The sequence below is a fragment of the Pipistrellus hanaki genome, assembly GCF_964339955.1.
Source record: "Pipistrellus hanaki genome assembly, chromosome: 15".
NCBI lineage: Eukaryota > Metazoa > Chordata > Mammalia > Chiroptera > Vespertilionidae > Pipistrellus > Pipistrellus hanaki.
The window spans coordinates 12073801-12098582 of NC_140517.1; the positions used below are offsets into that span (position 1 = coordinate 12073801).

At 38.6% G+C, this 24782-nt stretch overlaps 2 protein-coding genes across 2 annotated transcripts in view; one reads left to right on the forward strand and one right to left on the reverse strand.

Annotated features, from left to right (window-relative positions):
- The window catches only part of TMED6 (transmembrane p24 trafficking protein 6), a 328748-nt gene that overhangs the window by 75468 nt on the left and 228498 nt on the right, over positions 1–24782 (reverse strand). The window lies entirely within an intron of this gene.
- The window catches only part of TANGO6 (transport and golgi organization 6 homolog), a 134570-nt gene that overhangs the window by 61553 nt on the left and 48235 nt on the right, over positions 1–24782 (forward strand). Inside the window, exon 15 of the mRNA XM_084861016.1 lies at positions 16073–16213. Within this exon, the coding sequence (XP_084717142.1) occupies positions 16073–16213 (141 nt within the window). The remainder of the gene's footprint in view (positions 1–16072; positions 16214–24782) is intronic.

Genomic DNA, 24782 nt, shown 5'->3' on the forward strand with positions numbered 1-24782 from the left:
CACGTACCTTGGTTGCGGGCACATCCCCAGTGAGGGGTGTGCAGGAGGCAGCTGGTTGATGATTCTCTCTCATCGATGTTTCTAACTCTCTATCCCTCTCCCTTCCTCTCTGTAAAAAATCAATAAAATATATATTAAAAAAAGAAAAGAAAAGAAAAGAAAGTGATGGTTGATTTAGCTGCCCCAGGTACTCAGCAGCTTCTGCAACAGAGAATTATATACCAAGTAGCTGAGTTTCAGTTACAATCCAGAGTTTATAAATGGAAGACTTAATCTTAGACCAATACCATTTAGTGTCTTCCTTTTTTAGACTCCTTATGTATTCTTTTATTCATTGTTTTATCATTATTATTATTACACAGGTTAATATATTATTTTTTTAATCCTTACCTGAGGATATATTGTTGTTGTTGTTTGAGTTTTTAAAGAGAGAGAGAGAGAGAGAGAGACGGGAGAGAGAGAGAGAGAGAGAGAGAGAGAGAGAGAGAGAGAGAGAGAGAGAGAAACATTGATGTAAGAGAAACATCAATCAGTTGCCTCCTGTAGGTGCCCCAACCAGGGATCAAATCTGCAACGTAGGTATGTGCCCTGACTGGGAATCGAACCCAAAACATTTTGGTGTACAGGATGATGCTCCAACCAACTGAGCCACCCAGCCAGAGAAGTTAATATGTTCTTATTATTTTTTAAAAAAAATTTAATGGCAAGGAAGTATAAAAGGTAAAATGTACAAGTTCTCTTTTCAAAAATTAGAGTTAAACTTTGTCCTTTAGAGTCCCATAATTTATAATCCATGTTTTGGGCATTTTCACATTTCAGTTTTGAAATAGGTGTTTAGTAATTAATGTGATGAGTAAATAAGTGGTATTCTTAAATAAGATATTATAACCAGGTTATTTATCATATTGTGGCTCTGCGTCTTCTCAGTTACTTTCAGTTATTTAAAGGACATTTTGAAAGCAGCACCAGAGACAGCTGTATTTCAGGGATCCAAGCGATCCCCATCGGTGTCAAAAGGATCTCTGGATAAGACTACCAGGCTCATTGAGAAAGAAAGAAAGAAAGAAAGAAAGCAACAAAACCCCTAGGCTCTGAGCCAAGCATGAAGGTGGAAGTAAGCCAGTGTGTGTAGTGAGGAGAATCTAGACATCCTGACATGCCCCAACAAATCGCACTAACTCTTCCACCTCTTCCTTTCAGAGGAGAGTTTCCATTTCTGACAAAAGGGCCAAGGAAAGGAAAGGCAAAGGGCCCGAAGGGGAAGGTAGACACAAGGTGAAATTGTTTTTACAGCGTTTCAACTGGGCAGGATTACAAATCTTAACTTGTCAGAGACTGAACTCCCTATCTCATTCTCAGATTTCTACCTCAAATAAAGTAAGTTGGGAAACCATTAACTGAAAATAATTCTATCCCTTGAAGGACCATCTAATTGGATCTGGCACTGAGGTTTGGAATGCAGCCCTGTGAAGTTTATCATCTCCATTTATGTCCTTGACATGGGAAGATGTCTTTTATGTCCTAACCTGGTTTCTGTACCACCTAATTAACGAGTGAGCATTGAGCCGATGTCTCTCATACATGCTATCTAAGTCAATTCTTGAAGTAGTTCTGGGAAGTTAGACATGATTATCCCCATTTCTAAAACAATCTGCATATGTAAAATTCACCAATTTATAATGTGCAGGTCAGTGGTTCTTAGTATATTTAGAAAGTTGTGCAACTATCACCACTATCTAATTTTAGAACCTTTCATCATCTCAGAAAGAAACTTGGTACCCATTATCAGTCTCTTGTATTTCTTACTTCCCCTAGTCCCTAGCAACCACTAATCTATTCTTTGTTTCTATGGGTTTGCCTATTCTGGACATTTCCTATAAATAGAATCATACAATGTGTGATCTTTTGTGTCTGGCTACTCTTACTGAACATTAATGTTTTTGAGGTCCATTCATGTTGTAGCATGGATTGGCACTTCATTACTTTTTTGAGGCTGAAAAATAATTCATTGTATTGATAAACTAGCTATATTGTTTATCTATTCATAAGTTGATGTTCATTCGAGTTATTTTCACTTTTGGTTATTTTAAATGTATGAGTTGCTGTGTGGACATGTTTTCATTTCTCCTGGATATATACCTACAGTTGGAATTGCTGGGTCATATAGTAACTCTGTGTATCCTTTTGAGGAACTGCAAAACTGTTTTCCAAAGTTGCTGCACCATTTTGCTTTCCCATCAGCAGTGTGTGAAGGTTCCAATTTCTCTACATCATCGCCAATACTTGTAATTGTCTGTGTTTTTAATTCCCTTGTCAGTGGGTGGAAGGTGGTATCTCATTGTGATTTTCATTTTCATTTCTCTAATTGAGCATCCTTTTATGAGAATATGTCCTTTGTATTTCTTCTTTAAAGAAATGTCTTTTTAGATTATTTGCCCATTTTAAAATTGGGTTATTTGTCTTTTTATTATTAAGTTTTAAGAGTTGCTTATGAATTCTGGAAACAGATTTTTTGCCAAGTATATAAGTTGCAAATATTGTTTGCCATTCTGTGTGTTGTCTTTTCTCTCACTAATGTCATTTAAAGCACAGAACTTTTTACTTTTAATGAAGTCCACCTTATCAACAGTTTCATTTATTGCTTGCATTTTTGGTGTAATTTCTAAGTAATCGGGAAATAGTTTCACTATAAATCAGCCCTTTCTAGAATTTAATAATATGCTGACCTCATTCAGATTTGTTTGATTGTGTGTGTGGTTCAGTATCATATTTTAAACAATCTCTATATTTGTTAATCCTCATTTTCCCTATTGATTTTTAGAAAGGTGGAAAAGAGGAGAGACAGAGAGAAACATTGATATGAGAGAGGCACATTGATTGGTTGCCTCCTGTGCATGCTCCTACCAGGGTGTGGATGGGGGGGGATAAAGCATGTAACTGAGGTAGGTGCCCTTTGACTGGAATCAAACCTGGGACCCTTCAGTCCGAAGGCCAGTGCTTTAGCCACTGAGCCAAACCAGCTCGGGCTCTGTGTGCATCTTTGAAACTCATCTTCTGTGGAGTATGAGAGTATGTTAGCTCACACGGCCAGCCCTGCTTCCCAATGATGGACATAATAATTTCAGCACATGCAATTCAGGGCATCCCCATCGTTTTAGGAGCATCAGGAAAGAGGCTTCAGAAATCAATCCTGGGATTTATGCAGTTGCTTGAAATTCTGGGCTATGTAAACGTGTGGTTCTCTTATAGAATTTTTTATATACTTGTTGCATTTCTTGTGCCAACAAATAACATTTAAAAATAACTTACATTAAAATAATATAAATTAGGAGGCCGCAGAGAAATCAGAACCCTCATGCACTGCTGGGGGAAATGTGGAACAGTGCAGCTGCTCTGGAAAACAGTCTGACAGTTTCCAAAAAGTTAAACAATTACCACATGACCCATCAATTCCACTCCTAGATAAATACCCAAGAGAAATGAAAACACGTGTCCACATAAAAGCTTATGAATTCTCATCACCACATTATTTGTAATCACCCTCCCAAAATAAAATAGAAGCAACCTAAATACCCATCACTCAATGAATGGATTTAAAAAAAATGTGGTGTAGCTATACAATAGAATATTACGTGGCAAGAAAAAGGAATGAAGTACTGATTCGTGCTACAAAATGGGTAAACCTTGAAAACATGGTAAGTGAAAGAATTTAAAAACCAAAAGACTACATATTGCATGATTCCATTCGTATGAAATGTCCAGAATTGACAAATCCATCATAGAAAGTAGATTAGTGGTTGCCAGTGTATGGGAGGAGAGAAGGGTGGGGAGTGACTGGTAATGGATATGAGATTTCTTTGGGAGACTAATGAAAATGTTTTGGAATTAGTGATCATTGCATAATCTTATAAATATACTAAAAACCACTGAATTGTGCATTTTAAAAATAAACCTTAAAAATTCAGAAAAGTAGCCATAGCTGAGTCCCTCCCAGGTTCGATTCCAGTAAAGGGCACATACGTTGGTTGTAGGCTTCTCCCTGGCCCGATCCCTGGTCAGGGGGAGTATTTCTCGCACATCGATATTTCTCTCTGTCTTTCACTCTCTCTAAAATCAATGGGAAAATATCATTGGGTGAGGATTTTTTCAAAACGTTCAGAAAAGTAGTTTTTCATGGAGCTCTTAGGACTTTGAAGTGATGACCAAGATTTAGACATGTGGAGATGGAGTGATGGGATTAAGACTGGAAGAAAAGCAAAGGTAGGAAGATGTTCAAAGGAGGGGCAAGGGTATAGGAAGGGAGGCAGTTCAAGTTGTTAGTGGAGCAAATGGGCGTGAAGGGGAAGGGTGGGATTGGGCTGTTGAGATGCCAAGATACCTGAGCTCCTCTGTGGGCTCTAGGAAGCCTTTAAAGGCTTGTGGTTGTTACCAGCCCATCCGTCATGTCTTGGGGGTGGGCTTCCTGGATTTGATGCTTGTTGATACTTATTATTTATTGTATATTCCCTTTGTTCTTATTTTCCCTCATGATTTGCTAATCACCAACCACATATCAGATGTAACTTAACATTGTTTCATTTAGCCCTTACCATACCCCTATAAGAATCAATGTACCTCCCCATTTTTCAGACAAAAAACAAAACAAAACAAAACAAAGAACAAAGCTCATAGGTTGTTACCAGTAAAAGGCCAACCAGTGAGTGATGAAGTCTGGAGTCAACTCCAGAGCCAAGGTTCTCTTATCCCTCTCTTTACTTCCCTCCTCTCTCTACAGTATTTTCTTGCCTTTCTCAAATCATCATGGCTTCTGCTCTTGCAGAAAGTAAAATTAAGCCATGGAATCAGTAAATCCTGACATTTTCAGCTAAACAATGAAATACTTCTTAATTTCTTCGTTTCCAGAGCTAATTTCAAATCCTTTACCTCCCTATGTATGTTAAACCAGGTGTCATAGTCAGATTCACTACCAAGAAGGCAATTGTGAGACACCTTTGGTTAGTGTCAGTTGCTTAAATGTCTACAAACCATTAAGGAGGCATCAGTACCGTCCCTGAAGAGCAGCTACTGAAATTTTGCCCTGGAGTCACCCTTTCTTTAGTGAAGTTGGAATTTGAAGATAAGTTAAGGATGATAAAATAGTGAGAGAGTCACAAGTGAAATAGCAAGTTCATCATTAGACTTTAAGTACAGTATTCCTTTACTCTCTAAAGAATCAGTTCATGTTATTGGAACTACTTTGCTGTAACAGCTGGAGGGACACCCTGTTCTTACCTTTCTCTTCCAAACTAAAGAGCAAGAAGCCTACATTACGCTTCATTTCAAATACAATTGAAAATTCTTAATTTTATCGGATGTGATTACGATGATTCTTGAAAATGTTCACATACATAATAAGCTCAGTTATATTTTTTACTAACCGTGACACAGTTCCTTTTGTTGCTGAATCATAAGTTTAACATTTTTAACTGAGGTATTAATTTCTTCCTCTTTGGTCATGTCGAGACCTCGGGCAGTAGTGGAAAGTGCAGTTAAATGGTATTTGTACAGTTTGGCAACTCATTTTTAGACTCTTACATTTGACTTTTAATCTTGGTTATGTTTCCTGACCTTGTGGTATCTCGGCTGTCCCTGAAGAAGCTGGGAGGTTGGGAACAAAATGAGCCTCAGGGAACGGATCACAAGCATTGAGCTACCCAAGACCTACTAATTAGGTCATCTCTCCCATCCACCTGCCAGGGCATGTCCTTAGATAGGGACGGAAAGAATTGTAAAATATCATTTTTTTTAAAGATTTTTTTTTTTTTACATTTTATTTTTTATTGGTTTTTAGAGAAGAGAGCAAGGGAGAAGGAGAGAGAGGGGGAAAAAAAAAAATCAATGTGATAGCAAAACATGGATTGGCTTCCCCGCACCAGAAACCAAGCCTGAAACCCAGATATGTGACCTGACTGGAAATTGAATCAGCAACCTTTCAGTGTGCAGGACAACACCCAACCAACTGAGCCACATTGGCTGGGGCTTGCAAAATATCTTTGGATATTGATTTTTTTTAAATTATTGATTTAAAAGATTTATTCATTTATTTAACAAATATTTACTGAGCACTTACTATCTGGGAGGCACTGAGTCATTCACTGCCTTCATGGAATATATAGCTGGAGTGGGAGAGGACATGAAGGGCGTAAATATTCATCAAATAATCACACAAAAATTTTGAAATATGCTGTGAAGAAAAGGCACATCGTGATAAGAGAGCCTGTCTGGGCCATTTTACCTGGCAGAGATAAGCTGAGACCTGGTGGATGATTAGAAATTAACCTAATAGACATGGGAAGAAGCGTGTTCATGACGGGGAACAAGAAAGCAGCCAGTGCTGTGGCAGAATGGGGCCTGCAGACCGGAAGGACTCCATGAATGCCTGTGTTTAACAGGCACTTGGGGTCAGTGACAAAGGAATGGGGTGGGGGGCCCCGGAGCACCATCAACCCCACTCTAACCAGAGGACTCTGCTTTTCTTTCTCTCATTGAGCCTCCTCTAAAGACTTTGCATGAAAACAAAGATCTGCTACTTAAAAAAAAGGATTTGAAAAATCACTATCTTAGGCCATCTATCTGACCTAGCAAAGAAGTTTTATAACATGTGTCATATGTGATGTGTCATACCACACAACTTTTCAGTATCTTCTCCTCACCACTGTCAGAGGATGCTATCTCTTTTTGAGACTGTTTTCATGAAAGGCAGTGAGTATGTTTGGCTATCTGTACAAATCTCTACACTCAGTCATCCAGCACACAGCCCTGAGCCATTACAAAAAAAAAATAAAAAATAAAAAATTATTCTAATTCCAATTGAAAAAGGTAAAACCACATGGAGTTATTTTTAGACCACTGGTTTTCAAATAATTTTCTTTTTTTTGCTGTGGGATTAAGTAAGATCTAACATGAAGTTGTCAAAAAGTCGAATGCTCTTTATTTTCTTATTTGTGCTTTTTTTCTTAGACTTTTTACTTTTTTTTTTTTTGTATAAACAGTTATTGCTTTTATCATCAGAAGATAATGTGTTTTTTTTTTTAAATTATGTGGCTTGTTTAGCAAAACGGAATCATTTCGTGATAACAAGCTTCAGGGACTAGGACAGATCGAAACAGATGGCTCCCTCTGTTTAGTGCCCCCTGTTGACCTTCTCACAACGAGGAATTACTAATCACATGTGGCCGTGGCTTTCTCACCACGGATTTATGTGATGACAGCGGAAACCTTCCTGACAAACAGATGTGTTTCCCAAGTGGAGCTTTTCTTAATGAAACGGTTGCTTAGAAACCAGACCATGTTAATAACTCTTCTATATTTAGTTTGCAAAGTGATTCCATTTGCAAAGTTATTAAGTCAGAGAATACTAATGAGATCAAATGAAACATATCTATTATTTCTTGCCTTGCAATTCTGCAGCCAACTGGTTAAATTAGCAGCAAAATTTGGCCTTGACGCGTCTATTCATCATAAGGACATACATGGAAAGTGACAGCTCACGGAGCTACCCTGCTCTGCTCTTCCCTGTGATTCTCCAGAGGCACAGTGTGTTTGATCTGTCACCTGGATGTATGAGACACTGGGACACGGAGCACTTATTAGGTTGCTGAGAGGATCCGTTAGGTCAGTGGGTCAAAAATTGTAAGTGAAAATGTAAAAGTAACTTCAAGTTCAGCTCCAGTGACAGCAGTAAAGGAAAGGCTTGGGAGGGAAGATGCTTGTTTGGGATGACAATTTATAAATGGAAAATCTGATATGCTGACTATTACTAATACAGAGAAACCTCAGCATGAACCATATTTGTCTGGTGGACTAAAACATTAAGTCTTAAATGCAAACTACAGGAAATTTGGAAGAAAATACATTTCTGTCTTTTATTTCCAGTAATGATGTGGCAGCTCAGCTGAAAACAGCTATGCTTCAGGGCCCCTCCAGGGTCCATGACGAGGTCCGGTCTCTCCGGGAAATCGTAGACAAAGGGGTTAGTGTGTGTGTGCATTTATGAGGGAGAAGGGACCCTGGCAGGGGGTGATAGTATCTCTGCCTGGATTCCCTATGAAACTATAGTTTAAGTCCTACAAGGCATGGTTGCTGATTTCACAACAATCACATTTTCTAAGCCAGTCCTAGTGCCTATCACAAAGACTTGTCCAATCTTCTCATCAGGACAATCGCCAGGCTTAACTGAGGAAAAAGGGGAGAATTTCAGAAATATTTATATCTTGATTGTGTCACTGTTTGGTACCCAAAGCACAGAGCGAGTCTCCTGGCCGGGAGACATCGGAGGCTGTGCAAGATCAGCCCTGTCTTGTCAGAGCTTCAGGCCAGGTGACAACTCCCCTGGGAGGCTTTGGCTCTCTCAAAACTAGTGCGAACCTGACGCATCAGTCCTTGTTGCTGAGTCTGCAGTTTCCCTTTGCGTAGGCTTCAGGTGAAATGCCAGCAGAAACTCAGGAGAGAAAAAAAAATGAATCCGAAGTTCAGGTGGTACTCCTCCTACCAGGACCACCCATCTTGGGGTCTTTCGGAGTTTGTAAAGGGTTTTATTTTCTTACTGTTTCCCGGGAAATCAGAAGCTCCTATTTTTTTTTTTTTTTTTTTTTAGCAGTAAACATTTCTTTTGATAGCATAAAGAGAATGTTAATGTGCTTTTTCACTCTTTGAAAGCTACATAAAGAGAATTAAGTGAATAACATTCTACTTATTTGTCGGCCACGATCAGTTGACGTGAACAAGTTTCTCTGAACATGTAGGGCCGTGATTACTCCCGGAGAAGCGATAATTGCTGTTTTCTTCTCCTTCCTCCCTCACTCACGCCTTCAGTCAGTATTAGAGCAGCTTTGTTCGTATTTCTGTGCGTAAAGCAGAGCCCTTGATCACAGTGGTGTTCTTGCGCCTCTGCTTTTCTCAGCTCTGTCCTCTTATTCCTTCCTCTCTATTGCCCCAAGTTATTTGATGGAGACAGCGCTGCCACGGTGGACCCTAAGCTTTACAGTGCTGTTTGGGGTTTCATTTTATTCATTTGGGGAGGATAGTAGAAGTAAGAAATTTAGGGTCCTTACAGCAGCCCATAAAGATGTAGAGTGGAGGTATTTTCAGAATCACTGGTTAAAAACGGGAACTCATTAAAATCCAAGGTTTGGATTTCCATCTGTCGTCATCAATGGCAACAGCATCTCAAGTTAGAGCCACTTGTGAGTTTAATAAACATCACTTCCTCCCTTTTCCACCAACTGGGAACAAAGCAGTCCCCATGAAGCCCAACCGGACCCAGTAGAGGACTCTGCCTTTTCATATGGGAAGCCGTGTGCAAAGTGTTTCTCCTTCCTCTGAACTTGGAGCCCAACAGAAAGTAAATTTTATGGAGTGAGGCTGCCATCATAGACTTGAAAATGTAAGGTTTGTGTCTTTGGGGGTAGGATTTGCGGAGCTAGTATTGTCCCAGCACGGATTTCTCTTAGGCGCTGCCTGGTGAGCCCTGGGATGGCAGAGTGCACATGTGCAGTGCTGCTCTGCCAAGTGGCAGCTCTGTGTTCTTGGGCTATGCTTTTACCCCTCTGTTCCTCAGCATCCTTCTCAGTAAAACTAGGAATGATGGTATTACCTACTTCAAAGGATTGTTTGAAAGCATTCAGTGGGTAAATAATGTCAAGTGCTTAGGACTTTGCCTGGCATATTGAAAACAATAAATGTTAGGGCCGAAACCGGTTTGGCTCAGTGAATAGAGCGTCAGCTTGGGGACTGAAAGGTCCCGGGTTCGATTCCGGTTAAGGGCATGTACCTTGGTTGCGGGCACATCCCCAGTAGGGGGTGTGCAGGAGTCAGCTGATCGATGACTCTCTCATCGATGTTTCTAACTTGCTATCTCTCCCTTCTTCTCTGTACAAAAAATCAATAAAATATATTTTTTTAAATAAAATAAATGTTAGGAATTTTTATTGTCTTTACTACTTATTATAATACTAATAATAAATACATTTTTATCTATTATAATAATATTTCATGATCCAAATGACTTCCAGTAAGTACAGTTAACTTTCAGTAAATATAGATTATTCACTTGTTTTTACTTTTTCCCTTTTCAAAATGGGAATTTGAAAACAGTTTAAGCAAATGTATATTGGCATTATTTTAGTATTTGGTATTTTTTAGAATATATTTTTATTGATTTCAGAGAGGGAGGGGGAGAGAGAGAGAGAGAGAAACATCAATGATGAGAGAGAATCATTAATCGGCTTCCTCCTGCACACCCCACACTAGGGATCGAGCCCACAGCCCAGGCATGTGCCCTTGACCAGAATCAAACCTGGAACCCTTCAGTCTGCAGTCCGATGCTGTATCCATTGAGCCAAACCAGCTAGGATGTAGTATTTGAGTATATTATTTAGATCCTGGTTTAAAGAGATAGTTTCTACAAATTTTCAGTTCTTAGTCTTCTATTATGCCTAACCCTGTTTTTTCCTCAGGCCTAAGTAACACTCACTCATCTTGAATCTTTATAAATTTGTTGGAGCTTGAGTACACTTAACATAACTTTGGAGCTTCAGGAAAACTTAACATCAAATTGGCTAGATATTATTCTTTACTTTAATTACAAAAGCAGCCCAGCTAATCAGTTGAGCTCCCCATACTTCCTTAATTTAATAACCAACTTCCCCACTTTGTGTGACTTCCTAGATTCTTAGAGCTGAAGTTATTGTTAGTTTCAACCATAATGAGAGGTTTCAAATGAACAAGTGAAGTAACCTACTGAAGGGTAATATTTTCCTTCTCTCGGAAAATATTATCTCTGTGTCATAGAGCTAGAGGACAATCCCAGATTGGTGATATCTTTCTGTAATCAGGGGAAAATTTCCTTGTGCCTGACTATCATTGTTCTTTCAAACTAGAGATTCCTCCACAGGTTAATATACATTTTATCTTCTTTTTAGTATTTTAAAATAACTTATTTTTATAAATTTATTTCAAACATAGTTTGTAAAGGTTCAAAAAGCTTTTATCCCTTGCCCTTCTCGCCCCCTCACAGAGATAACCATTCTCTTCACCACCCTCTTTTAAAGTATTTTTTCCCCTAATAATTATCTCCTCATTTATAAAGAAAATGCTTATACTTATCTCTCTTGATTTAAACAATTTTGGACACTATCTACTTATTTTCTACATATAGGATGAGGATTTAGCACATGCACACACACATGCATACGCCGTATGCCCACCTGCACCCCTTCTCCTCTTGCCTTTTCCCCATCACAGTTTGGCTGCATCATTGGGCAGCATTTGCTGCTGACTATAAGGGTATTGTTCATTGCTGAGCACAGTTCAGTCTTCCTTTCTTATATATTTGCTTAGTTTTCTATTTAATGGTTACCAGTTTTTTCCAAATGATCTATCAAATACATAGAATTTTTTCTACCTTTGTTCTCTTTACCCAAATTTTAGCCTTACCACCTATCTTACTCTCTTTGTCCTTATTTGTGGGTTTATACCCTTTTACTCCTTTATCATTAATTTAGTAGCATTTCAGGAAGAAGAGAATACAAATGTTTTTGGTCATTCTGCTATGTTTGAGTGGAAATTCTTTTTACATTTTCATGTTTAAAAGAGGCTGTTCTATTTTAAAAGACCATGCCTGTTACCACAAATTTTTAAAAACTTATTTATTTATATTTGATCTGTAAATTCAAGGTACAAAAAATTACAGAATAAAAAGTACTTTCTCTCATATCTATCCCCTGAACATCTCATATTCTTACCCCAAAATAACTAATGTCATTATTTTCTTTTTATTTTTTATTTTATTTTATTGATATTTCACAGAGAGGAGGAAGGGAGAGAGATAGAGAGCTAGAAACGTCGATGAGGGAGAAACATCGACCAGCTACCTCTTGCACACCCCCTACCTGGATGTGCCCGCAACTAAGGTACATGCCCTTGACCGGAATCGAATCTGGGACCTTTCAGTCCGCAGACCGACGCTCTATCCACTGAGCCAAACCGGCTTCGGCTGTTTGTTTTCTTAACACTATTTTCAACAGAATACATTTCTGTCTTTATCATGAAAGTCGTTGGGGGGGAGGGGAGGAAGCATTGTTATTTTACAAAGTTGATTGTCTTTTTTGTTGTATAAAATAATATGTTAAGTTAATTTGCCTATATCCTGTGTTGCCCCAAAACATACGTCAGAATGTTTTCATGAACTCTTGCCAGTTTGTTTTACCTTTACCTACCATGTATCTTATCTGTTATACCACATCTTGAAATGCATGGCTGTTTTCCTAGGAATCAGAGCAGGAGCACTATCTCTCACACAATCATTTGCGCCTGATTGCCAAAGGGATTGGTGTGTCATGTTTCCTTGAAACCTGTGCTGACCCAGAAATTACCTCATTTTCAAATTACAAAGGAATTATATCAAGTGTGAGAGCTCAAGGTTCATGTGAAGGTTATGGCCGGTTCCTCCCTTGTCAAAATTCGGAAAACTTTTCAAATAAGAAAACAAAAACAGCCACACAAAATTTCATCCCTTTACACTGTTCTACAGTCTTCACCGTCATCTACAATTCTCTGCACCGCTTGATGTAATAGACATAGAGGGAACTGCCTTTGTTCTCTGTGGATTGGTAAACTCATAGGTGGCAACCGTATCCTAGAAGGTAAAACTCAAAACAGTCAGAGGGTCATTTGGCAGCAGACTGTGGAACAGGCCAGCAGGAAGATAAACAATTGCTAATGTGGGACTGTGGGAAGCAAGGAAACTACTTTGGCTATTGGCAATCTTTTTAATGCAAGATTGGGAGAATTTGTAACTCCCTGGTAGAAAAAAGTAAAAAATAAATAAATAAATAAATAAATTTAAAAAATCTAAAACTAAATAAAAATATATATGAAGAAAACTGTGTTAGGATTACTTTGGTTGAAAACAAACAAATAAACAAACTGACATACACATAGAGGGTATTTATTGTCTTATGTATCCAAAGATTAAAGCTGGTAGGCGTGCCGTCGTACGCAGGGGCTCAAAGGATGCCATCGGGTCTCTTCCTTTTCTCCTCCCCGCCCTTGGCTTGACCCTCCTCGGTGTTGGCATCATTTTGGGGTGTGCTTTCTCCCACATGGCGGCCACTGCCAGCTTCAGGCTCATAACTTCAACAGGAAAGAACGTAAAAAGAACTTATCTTTTCCAGTAGTTCTGATGTTGGCTCCAAGATTGAATCGATTTGCTCATTCCTGAACCATTCATAGTGGCGGGGATGTGACGGAATATCCTAACTGGCCAGCCTGGGACATGAGTTCACACAGGAGGGAGAGAAAGTAGGACGTTAGCTGCACTCAAGCCAGGTAGGCTGAAGTGGAGCTTCAAGAAGGGATACTTACCGAAGGAACACGAGGTGCTGTTAGGAGGAGAGTGAGTAGATGCTCTGTGCAACCAAAAATGCCTGCTACAGAGAGGAAACCAAGAGCTTGTTTTGAAGTATATAGAAGGATAATATGCTCATAGTAGTAAATAAACTGTCCCTTGCCAAAGGTCAATGAGAGAAAATAGGCATAAACTACAGTAGGAGGGATTTTAGTAATACATGTGCTTTAGAAAAGCTAGATTTAGATAAAAGATTTATAAAGCAAATTCCACTGATTTCCATTATAAAGTCCCAACCTATATTTCCAAACGGAAGCAGATTTACCAGGTTTTCTAGTTGGGAATTTCTAATGGAAAACTAATTATGACAACAGCAGATCTATAATATGTACTGGGCCTTGTAACATACTAGCTATACAGCATCTATCAGAATTGCAGTTACCAGCCACCAATTCACTTTTTCTTTGAGGTCCTTTCAGAACTGGGAAGCTTTTTCCTTTCCCTTGATAAACAATTAATTTATCCTTTTCTTAAGCCACAGACCTTTTTCCTATGCTTAGGTGTTTCTAATTCCACCTTGGACTTCCAAGAAGTTGTCCATTTTTTTGCATAAAGGAGCTAACTACAAATGCTGGGTCACATTTTGCCAACAGGGAAGTGATCTAATTCAGGTTCTGAAACTCCCTTAAGAGCAGTGCTTCTGTTTGTATAAAATTGAAGGCCACATAAAGAGAGCTATGGCAGACTTCCAAGGCTTTTCCCAAAGCAATGAAAAGGTAGGGAAGGGGAGGGCAGAAAAGCGGATGGGCAGGCAGGTACGCCCACAGCAGGTGCTCTGCCTTTGTGTATATCTGATTTATAAGAGAATGGAATCACTATCTGTAACATAGAAAGCAGTATGTAGATTTTGCCTGCAAGATTATCAAGCTTAAACAGGAGAATGGTAAACTCAGGTAAAAAGCAATTATAGATTTTCAAACATTTATATCACTCCTCCATCTTCTCTTTCTTAATTCCTAAAATTTATATTAAGACTCTGTCTTTGAACCCTTTTGTCCATTCATTCATTTAACAGCTAGTTATTGGGCGCCTGCTATGTGCTGACTCTCTTCTAGGCATTTAAACTATAACAGGAAATAAGATAAGTCCTTTACTTTGTAGAATTCACATTTTTAGGAGGAGTGCAGTCAATAAATAAGCAATATATAATATGTCAGGTAATAGAAAGTGCTGAGAAGAAAAATGAAGCAGGCTGAGAAGGGAAGGCAGAGGAAAAAGTAAGGCAGTCAGTCTATTCTAAGGACAGAAAGGAGAGTATGGTAAAAGATTAGGTCAGAGAGAAAGCAAAGGCAGGTGAGGATTGGGAGCTGCCCATATTTAGGAGAAAAGGGAAACCATTGAGGGATTTGAACAAAAGAATGATGGGGCCTGGTTTATTTTTTAATCTTTTTAAAAATATTTTTTTTATTGCTAGATAGGAAGTGAGAGGGAGAGAAAGATAGAAACATCAATGATGGGAGTTCTCATTGATTGGCTGCCTCCTGCACACCCCCCACCAAGGATTGAGCCCACAACCTGAGCATGTGTCCTTGACTGGAATCAAACCAGGGACTCCTCAGTTTGCATGCAGGTTGACACTCCATCCACTGAGCCAAACCAGCTAGAGCCTAGTTTATGTTTTAACCAGAAAATTCCAGCTGCAATTAGGGAATAGTGTAGAAGCAGGGTGACTGATTAGGAGACCATGGAAAAACACCAGGCTGGAGATGATAGACTATCGTCTGAGATTGAGAAGGAGGTAGTGAGAAGCATCTTCATCCTGGGTATATTTTGAAATTTCAAATTTTCTTCCTTTGTTTGTTTTTTCTTTTCTTTTTCCTCACTATTCTTTAGACATTATATAACCTTTTCCACCACCCACCCACCCACCCAACCGCAGTGATAGAATTTGTATTTATATGCTTAGAAACCAGGTGCTGTCTTCGGTCTCTTCCTCCTGCCATCCTTCTTTGCTGGATATGGAGCTGGGCACAGATATGATAACACTGCTGCCGACACACGTTTGGGAGGTACTGGCATGATGGGAGAAGGGGTCAGCGAGTCCTAGGAAGGGGAGTCAAGAACAGGACTTCACTATTTCTGATCAGGGAACTCAGCCATAGCGTACATCTACTATTGACTATGCCCAGAATCTTTGAAGGTATTTCTTGTGGAAACTGCTCTTACTGTTGACATTTTACAGAGAGAACTCATACTGGAATGGAGAACTACAGAGAGACTGCTGTGCTTCAGGCTGATTTGTTGGCAGGGACAATAGTAGTCATAGAACCTTAAAGTCTCAGAATCAGGATTCTAGAAGGCATTTAATCCAGTCTTCTCCTGCTGTTGTGTAAACCCCTACCATGATTGTAGTCATCTAGCCTCTGCTTCAAGAGTCTATAACTCATAAATCATGGAGTGTCATGCTGGAAGTGACCTTAGAAATTATATAGGGCTGGGACTAGAACTCCCAGTCCCATGTTCTTTCCACTCGCTGTCTTGTCACTCCAAATAAAGGGCAGCCCTTGCCGAGAATTACAGGGGTGGGTTTAAATGCCTTGGTGTTCATCCCATTGCAGGCTGTCTGGGTTACTTTGCCTTTCAGTCCTAAAAAGTAACAAATTTTCTTTTTATTTTCAACCTCAGGAATTGCCCTGCTCTCAGATGCGTACCCTGAGAAAATCTTGATTGGCCTGTTGGCTCAGTATGACAGCAGTAAAGACAAGCATACGCCAGAGACCAGAATGAAAGTCGGGGAAGTCCTGATGCGAATTGTGAGGGCCTTGGGTGAGTCTTCTTGTTCCATCCTTCTGAAACAGTGGGGGAACAGTCTGGCTTTGGAACCAAAGTCTGTACACCTGGAAACTTAGTCTGTCCACTGTGAAGGCAGGGCTGTTCTTAAGCATCTTGCAATGCCCAGTACAGCTTCCGACAACAAAGAATGATCTGGTCCAGATTGTCAAGAAGGCCCCGTTGGATAGATCCTGTTCTAGAGCTCGAGTGAGCCATTTTGTTTCTGCTTTAACATCACTCAGATGTGTTACCCTGTTTCCCCGAAAATAAGACAGTGTCTTATATTAATTTTTGCTCCCAAAGATGCGCTAGGTCTTATTTTCAGGGGATGTCTTATTTTTCCATGAAGAAGAATACGGTACACATTTATTGTTAAATGAAAATAAAGGAAATTTATTACCTGTATACGGTACGATAGTACGGTAGTTGTCAACACAAACCAGACAAACTGTGAATCCTACAGTATCAAGAATTTACTCATTTATTCAATGACAATCATGTCATCATCTTCTGGAACATCATCATAACAGTCCAATTCCTGAATTTCCTGGTAAATTTCTTGTGACTCCATTTCTTTCAGAATCAGTGGACCAAATCTCTCATGTTTAGCCTAGGGTGTGTGTGTGGGGGGGGGGGGGGGGAGCCTTATATTTCACTCAGAAGGAAACCTGTAAGTAGGTCTTATTTTCGGAGGATGTCTTTTTTCGGGGAAACACGGTAGTTAAGTCCAGAACTGTCATATACAGTTACTCAGGTTGTTCACAGCTGTAAAATCTCCAAGAGGCATCTTTGTATGAATGGCATGCCCTGGAGTTGGACAGTACTCAACCTCTGTGATCATCCTGGTGGCCTCGACACATCTCAGTTATCATTTAGATTGCCATCTCACTGGACAGAGTTTGAAAGTTACTCATTCCCTTCTGTATTATATTTACAAATCCTTTGGGATGTGGAAGCTTCCTTGCATGTGGCTAATTTTATCTGTTTTGTACCAATCTTATAAGCATACTTTTTTAGTGGATAGCCTTTTCTGATCCTATCTGCTAAATATGGGAGTGTATCCTCATAAGAGCCTGTGGCCTCCTTGTAGGTGATTATATATGCCTCCTATGCTTTTTTTGGCCTTCTTTTTACATTTAGTGAACCATAATATGAAATAAAGTATATTTTTAAATTATCTTCACATCAATTTTTTCAGAGATGTAAGTTTAAAATCTATTTCTAGATCTTGCCTCTCCTAATTGTAGCAGTGATAAATGGTAGTTTTGGAAAATTTGGGAAATTTTAAAAATATTTAAGAAAAACAAAGTAATCACTGATAATCTCATAATTTAAAAATAACCATGTTTGTTTACATTTTGATGTTTCCTTTTTTTTTCTCAGAACAATAATTATACTGTGTTTTTTTTTCATTTAACATTGTTTATCAGCACTTTTCTATGTCATTTAATCTTTCTTGAAAATTATCACTCCTTCCCCATCTTCTCTTTCTTAATTCCTAAAATTTATATCAAGACTCTGTCTTTGAACCCTTTTGTTTATTCATTTAATGAGCAAAATGATGGAGCCTGGTTTATTTATTTTTTAATCTTTTTTAAATATATATTTTTATTGATAGAGAGAAAGGGAGAGGGAGAGAAAGATAGAAACATCAATGATAGTTCTCATTGATCAGCTGCCTCCTGCACACCCCCCCACCGGGATTGAGCTTGCAACCAATAAGATTTATTGGTTGTATTATATAATCAGTAATCTGAATTTATTATCATAATATTTAATTTTCTTCCAGAAAGCTATTATTCTTTAATTAGGTTGTTTCCAGTTACTTTCTTTATGAGGAACTTTTTAAGGATTATAAGAAGTGTGCTATTGATTAATCTCATACACAAATCCTTTTAGTGATTCTTTGATTCTTTCTTTAAGATTGGTTCCTGCAAGGGAAATTGCTAGGTCAAAGTATATGCATGCTTTAAGTTCTTGATATCTAGTACTAAGTTTTCCTCCATAAATGTGCACTCTTGTCAGCAGTGAATGAGACTGCTAATACCTCATACAGAAAAATTATTTTGTGGCTTCAGAATTCTACCTTGGACCTAACAGAAAATGTGGTGGGTGGGTGGGCTGATGAAAGGAGGGAGGGTGTGGGGGGAGGGACTGCTGGATGAAAGGGTGGATCTGTGACTCAGTGAATTCATTGTTGCTCCAGAAGAGCAACTAAGATCTGGTGGTGTCATCGCTATACACAAAGAATAGCACTTAATTACATTTAAAGGCAGAACATAGTCTTCTACTCAGCAAGCTCAAACAAGTTCCAGTTTACTTGAGATCAGAAGTTTCTAAAAATAAGCAAAAATAAAAAGCTCTATGCGTGTTGAAGATATTCATCTGAAGAGTTTACCTTCAGTGAACTCTATAGAAAAGATGAGGAATTAATTTTTTGGAATGAGGAATGAGGGGAGAGAATTAGATCTCAGGTCTCTCCTGGATATGCCAAGGCAAGTAGAATGACACCCAGGAATGCTGGGGCAAAGCAACTTATACTTCTAGGTTAAGAGGTGCCTTTTCTCAAATTACTTTTGAGAAGGTGGGTCCAGGAAAAGGAGGTATTTCTATTCTTATTTACCTTATTTAATGTACTTTGCCAACTCTTTTTTATGTCACCTGCTTAATTTTTATTAGTTTTGTTGTTGTTAATCTTCATCTAAGGATATTTTTTTCATTGATTTTTAGAGAGAGTGGGAGGGAGGAAGAGAGGGGAAGAGAGAGACAGACAGGGACACAGACAGACATTGATGTGAGAGAGACACACAGATTGGTTGCCTCACACATGCACCCCAACTGGGGCTGGGATGGAACCTGCAACCCAGCACATGCCCTTGACCAGGAAGCAAACCCTTGACCATTTGGTGCTCAAGCCAACTTTCTAACCACTTTGCCATACCGGCCAAGGCTCACCTGCCTAATTTTTGTTTTAGTTTAGTAATCACTTTGCCCCCTTACAGTTTAATCTAGTGATGAGCAACCCATCTAGTTCCAGGGTGAAGCTCATAATCTGATTTTAGAAAACGTGTCATCTGCCAAAACCGGTTTGGCTCAGTGGATAGAGCGTTGGCTTGGGGACTGAAGGGTCTCAGGTTCGATTCTGGTCAAAGGCATATATCTTGGCTGCGGGCATATCCCCAGTAGGGGGTGTGCAAGAGGCAGCTGATCAATGACTCTCTCTCATCTATGTTTCTAGTTCTCTCTCTCCCTTCCTCTCTGTACAAAATCAATAAAATATATATTAAAAAAAAGAAAAAAAGAAAACGTGTCATCTGTCCAGAGAGGAGCATGTTCAGCCCCAAATTCTTTTCTGACAACCACCTTTTTCTAGCCAGCTGTACAGGGAAATTCATTAATTAGATTTGTCTAGCAGGCTACTGTGAGCTCCAATTGGCTTAGACTGGGAATTAAGAGAAGAGGAGCTTTATAATAGCTACATAGCCCTGACCGGTTAGCTCAGTTGGTTGGAGCATTGTCTCAATATGCCAAGGTTGCGGGTTTTATCCCTGGTCAGGGTATATACAGGAAATCAACCAATGAATGTATAAGTAAGTGGACATTTCTCTCTCAAATCAATAAATAAAAAATTATTTAAAAAGCTACATAATACTTTATAGTACGGATATACCACAATTTAGACCATTTAGTCAACCATTCCTCTGTGAATAAAACTTCACTTTTATCCATTTTTTCCTGTGACATGCAGTATTGCAATATAAATTTTCACATACATGTGCTAATAGAAATAAATGCATATTTTGTATGTATGTACTAGTACATGCTACAGTACTAGAACATTTACTTATGTAAATTCAATATTTGCCAAAGTGGAGTCTCTGGGTCAAAAGCTGTTTATATTTTAAATTGCTTATATACTGACGGATTACTTCCTAAAATTATAGGTGAGATTGTGCTTTTTGAACCCCTGCTATGTCTGTTGCCAAATAGAGAAAAATATTTTTTGAAAATTGTGTTCTTCGAAGGGAATGGACTAAGAAAGTCCATCTTTTGTTATTATGTTGTTTGTCTTGATTGCAATGGGGGAAAATGTCTTAATTTAAGAAATACAATAGTAATACATTTTGCTATCAATTACCTTATAGTAAGAGTAGACAAGTATTTCATTTTGGTTTAAATTTATATTTCCCTGATGACTAATTATATTGAGCACATGTCTTTTCATGTGCTATTTTCTATTCATGTGTCTCTTACATGAAGTAACTGTTCAGATATTTTTCCATTTTTAAGTTGGATTATTTCTCTTTTTGTTAAAGATTTCTTTAATGTAGTGGATACAAGTGCCTTGTCATATATCTGTATTGCAAACATTTCCTTCTCGTCTTTTCTTTTCACGTGATAGAATCCTTTTCGTCTTTTCTTACTGGCCTTTTTTTTAAGAGCAAACATTGTTTTTTGGTTAAAATAACTTATTATATTATAATATTAAGTAAATATGCAAAAAACATAAAATCAGGTTACATATTTTACCTCACTTGCAGCTTGAAAAATAAACACATTTAAAATTCTAATGCCAACAAAAATATCAAATTGATGGAATTATTTTAATGTGATAGAAATTTTTTTGCTAAAATGAGTTCACTGCCCACAATGTGATATGGTTCTGATGTTAGGGTGGGGAATTTTTTTTTTAGATCAGCATGCCCAAATTATTATGTGCGGTATGATGAATCCTTACTGCTATATCTTCCCTCTGTACAAACGACTGCAAAACCCTTGGGTTCTGAAGTCAGACTGCCTGCACTCAAAGCCCAAGGCTACCACTTCCTAAATCTTGAATGTGTGACCGTAGCAAGTTACTTAACATCTCTGTTTCTTGGTTTCTTCATCTATAAAATTATCTTAATAGCAATACCTACTTTGTAGAGCTCTTGTGAGGCTCACAGGAGTTTTTAAATGTAAACTGGCAGATATATAATAAGCAGGTATATAATAATAATAATAATAATAATAATAATAATAATACCTTTTATTACCTCAAGTTCTGTGTAGTAACTCTGCAGTCACCGAAGCCTCAGGCCAATAGGAATACTAGACATTAATGGTAAGGGTAGAATTTCAACTACATCAGGGAAACAGGAACTAAATCCAAGCCAAGCTTTGTGTATAAAGCCAGGGCCTGGGTTTGTGCTTCCCTGTACACATAAGAGTGAAAGCTACACTTGCCACTGGGAGCAGGCTTCTCTCTTGGAAGATAAATGAAGACACACCCCATCAGCCCCTGCTCACTGGTGACTAGAACTAATTTCCAGTTATTTCCCAAGGATGACAGCCCCTGGAGTAAAACTGCTTCTGAATTGGGTCACCTGCAACATCAGTTTCTTCTTCTTTCTACTCAGTTATTCCCATCTACATATAAGTATTACTTAATATATATTTTTAACAAAACATTCTCTCTTATTCCTATATCTCCTTCCAAACATAGCCCTATTTTTCTATCTTCTCCAGCGTAAAACTTCCCCAAATGTTGATGTATTGTATTTTCACTTTTCATTCATTTCAAAATATTTTCCAATTTTGTTTATGATCTCTTTTTCTACCATGGATTACTTAGTGGTGTGCTGCTTGTTGTTTAAATATCAAATATTTGTAGATTTTCCCGGTAACTTTCCATTATTGCTTTCTCATTTATTTGTGGTCAAGGAGCATACTATGTATGTGGAGGTGTGGTCTGTAAATATCAATTAGATTAACTTGGTTAGAGTATTTGAACGTCTATTGCTGTGTGCATACATAGAATTTTTGTCCTCTTGATGAATTGATCCTTCTATCCCTTTTTTAAATTCCTTGTTCCAAAGTCTACTTTTTGTGATGTTAATAGAGTCATTCCAGCTTTCATAAAATTAGTGTTTTTACAGTATATCGTTATCTCTTAATCTATGTCTTTATATTTGAAATGGATTTTTGTAGGCACATTTTAGGGTCTTGCTTTTTTTAAAAAATTCATTCTGATAATCTCTGTCTTTCTGTTGTTATTGTTAATCCTTACCCAAGGATATTTTCTCATTGATTTTTTAGAGAGAGGAAGTGAGGGGGTTGGGGGGAGACAGAGAAACATATCAATTGGTTGCCTTCTGCATACACTCCGACCAGGGCCAGGGAACCTGCAACCAAGGTATGTGCCCTTGACTGGAACCGAACCTGGGACCCTTCAGTCCATGAGCCGATGCTCTTTTCACTGAGTCAAACCGGCTAGGGCTAATCTCTGTCTTTTTCTTTATAATAATGGGGATGTGATGTACAGCATAGGAAATATAGTTAATGATATTGTGATAATTTTTTAAAATATATTTTATTGATTTTTTTTTTTTTTTTTTTACAGAGAGGAAGGGAGAGGGATAGAGAGTTAGAAACATCGATTAGAGAGAAACATCGATCAGCTGCCTCCTGCACACCCCCCACTGGGGATGTGCCCGCAACCAAGGTTACATGACCTTGACCGGAATGGAACCTGGGACCTTTCAGTCCACAGGCTGACGCTCTATCCACTGAGCTAAATCAGTTTTGGCTAATCTCTGTCTTTTAATACTAGCCTTTTAAATAGTTTAGATTGTCTGTGTTTACTGTAATTTTAATATAATTGAGTTTAAATCTATCATCATGTTTATCGTTGAAAATATTGCAGATGTCCCCCTTTTTTTGCTTCCTTCGTCGCCTGGCCGAGGATGAGCCTCTGGGCTGTGGAGAGCCTCTTGGCAGTGGGCACAGAGTGGCCAAGCCCCACAGAGAACTACTGGTGCACGGATTTGGGCACAGGGCTACTAGTATGCAGATTATAAATTATTTGGTTAATCTTTTCCTGTCTTCCCTTTTCCCTCTGAGAATTGTTAGTCTGTTGCATGCTTCCATATCTCTGAATCTGTTTTATATGTCAGTTCATTGTGTTCATTAGACTCTACATATAAGTGAGGTCATGTGATATTTTTCTCTAACTGGCTTATTTTTCATATCATAACAATCCCCAGGCTTCTCCATGTTGTCTCAAAGGATAAGAGATCCTTCTTTTTTGCACCTGCATAGTATTCCATTGTGTAAATCAAGCATGTCACATACCAGCCACGAGTTTGACATGCTTGGTACCACATGCTTTTTTAACTACTCTGCTGATGGGCACTTGGGCTATTTCTAGACCCTGGCTTAATTAAAGAAGCCAAGATCATACAGAGCCACATGTGCCGTGTTTAGGGATTTGGATTTATGTTGACTTTAAATGGAAGCCATTGAAAGATTTTAAGGAGGGAAGAATTCCTCATAATTACATTTTAGCAAAATGACTTTGGCTGCTCTGTGAAGGGTGAAAGTGGCACAAAACTAGAAGCAGAGGGACCTGTTAGGATGTTGCTGGGACAATCTGGATCTGGGCCAGAGATGATGGTGGGAATGGAAGGAGGGTTTACACATGAGAAAGAAGGAAAAAGATGTCTTCAGATAGGAAGGAGAGCATAAGAACAAGACAAAAGTGGGCTGCTCGTGCATAGAGAATTGGGACTTGAGCTGACTCCCTGTACCAAGTTGTTTTGGTTCCTTGGGGAAGTAAGGCTGGATACAGAGGGTGGGGTATACCACAGAAAGCCTTGATGCTGGGCAGAGAGGAGTTTGGACTTGATGTGATGGGCATTTGGGAATCACTATAGATTCTTAAGAGAGGAAGCAACATGATGAGAGATGTGTAGGAGTGATTGGCTGGAGCATGAAAGATGGATGAAGAAAGGAGCCAGAGAGATAACTAGTAGGCTCTTGTGGTATTCCGTGCCACAGGGAGATAAGGGCTTTGATTAGAGAGATGTCTGTGAGAATGGTGAGAAAGTGGGTATTATAGTCAGGTCAGAGGGGGAAAAAGAGACTGTCATCTTTTTTTTGTACATTTAAAGATGGTGATAGAGTTGTAATCCACCCAGAAACTGTTACTCTCATAGAACTGTTGAGAGGCTGAAATGAAGAAAAATATTTTAAATCACAAATATTTGAGTTTATCATTATAGAGATATATTTACCACTATATTAACTCCTATAGTGGGGTTTCCAGATACCAAAGTAGAGAGATGGGATTATCCAGATTGGCAGCCAGTGGGCAGGTAAATAAGAATTTGACATATAGCCGAAACCGATTTGGCTCAGTGGTAGAGCGTCGGTCTGCGGACTGAAAGGTCCTGGGTTCGATTCCGGTCAAGGGCATGTACATTGGTTGCGGGCACATCCCCAGTAGTGGGTGTGCAGGAGGCAGCTGGTCGATGTTTCTCTCTCATCAACGTTTCTAGCTCTCTATTTCTCTCCCTTCCTCTCTGTAAAAAAATCAATAAAATATATTAAAAAAAAAAAAGAATTTGACATATAGCCTTAATCTTGGAATACATTTTACCTTTCTCTATCAGAGAGAGGTATGTACTATGATCCTGGAGCCATAACTTACTAAGTTTTGAGCTTGACTCACATTTAATAACTATGGACAAGTTACATAACCTCTCTGTTACTTATCTGTAAAATAGGTATAATTATAATAACT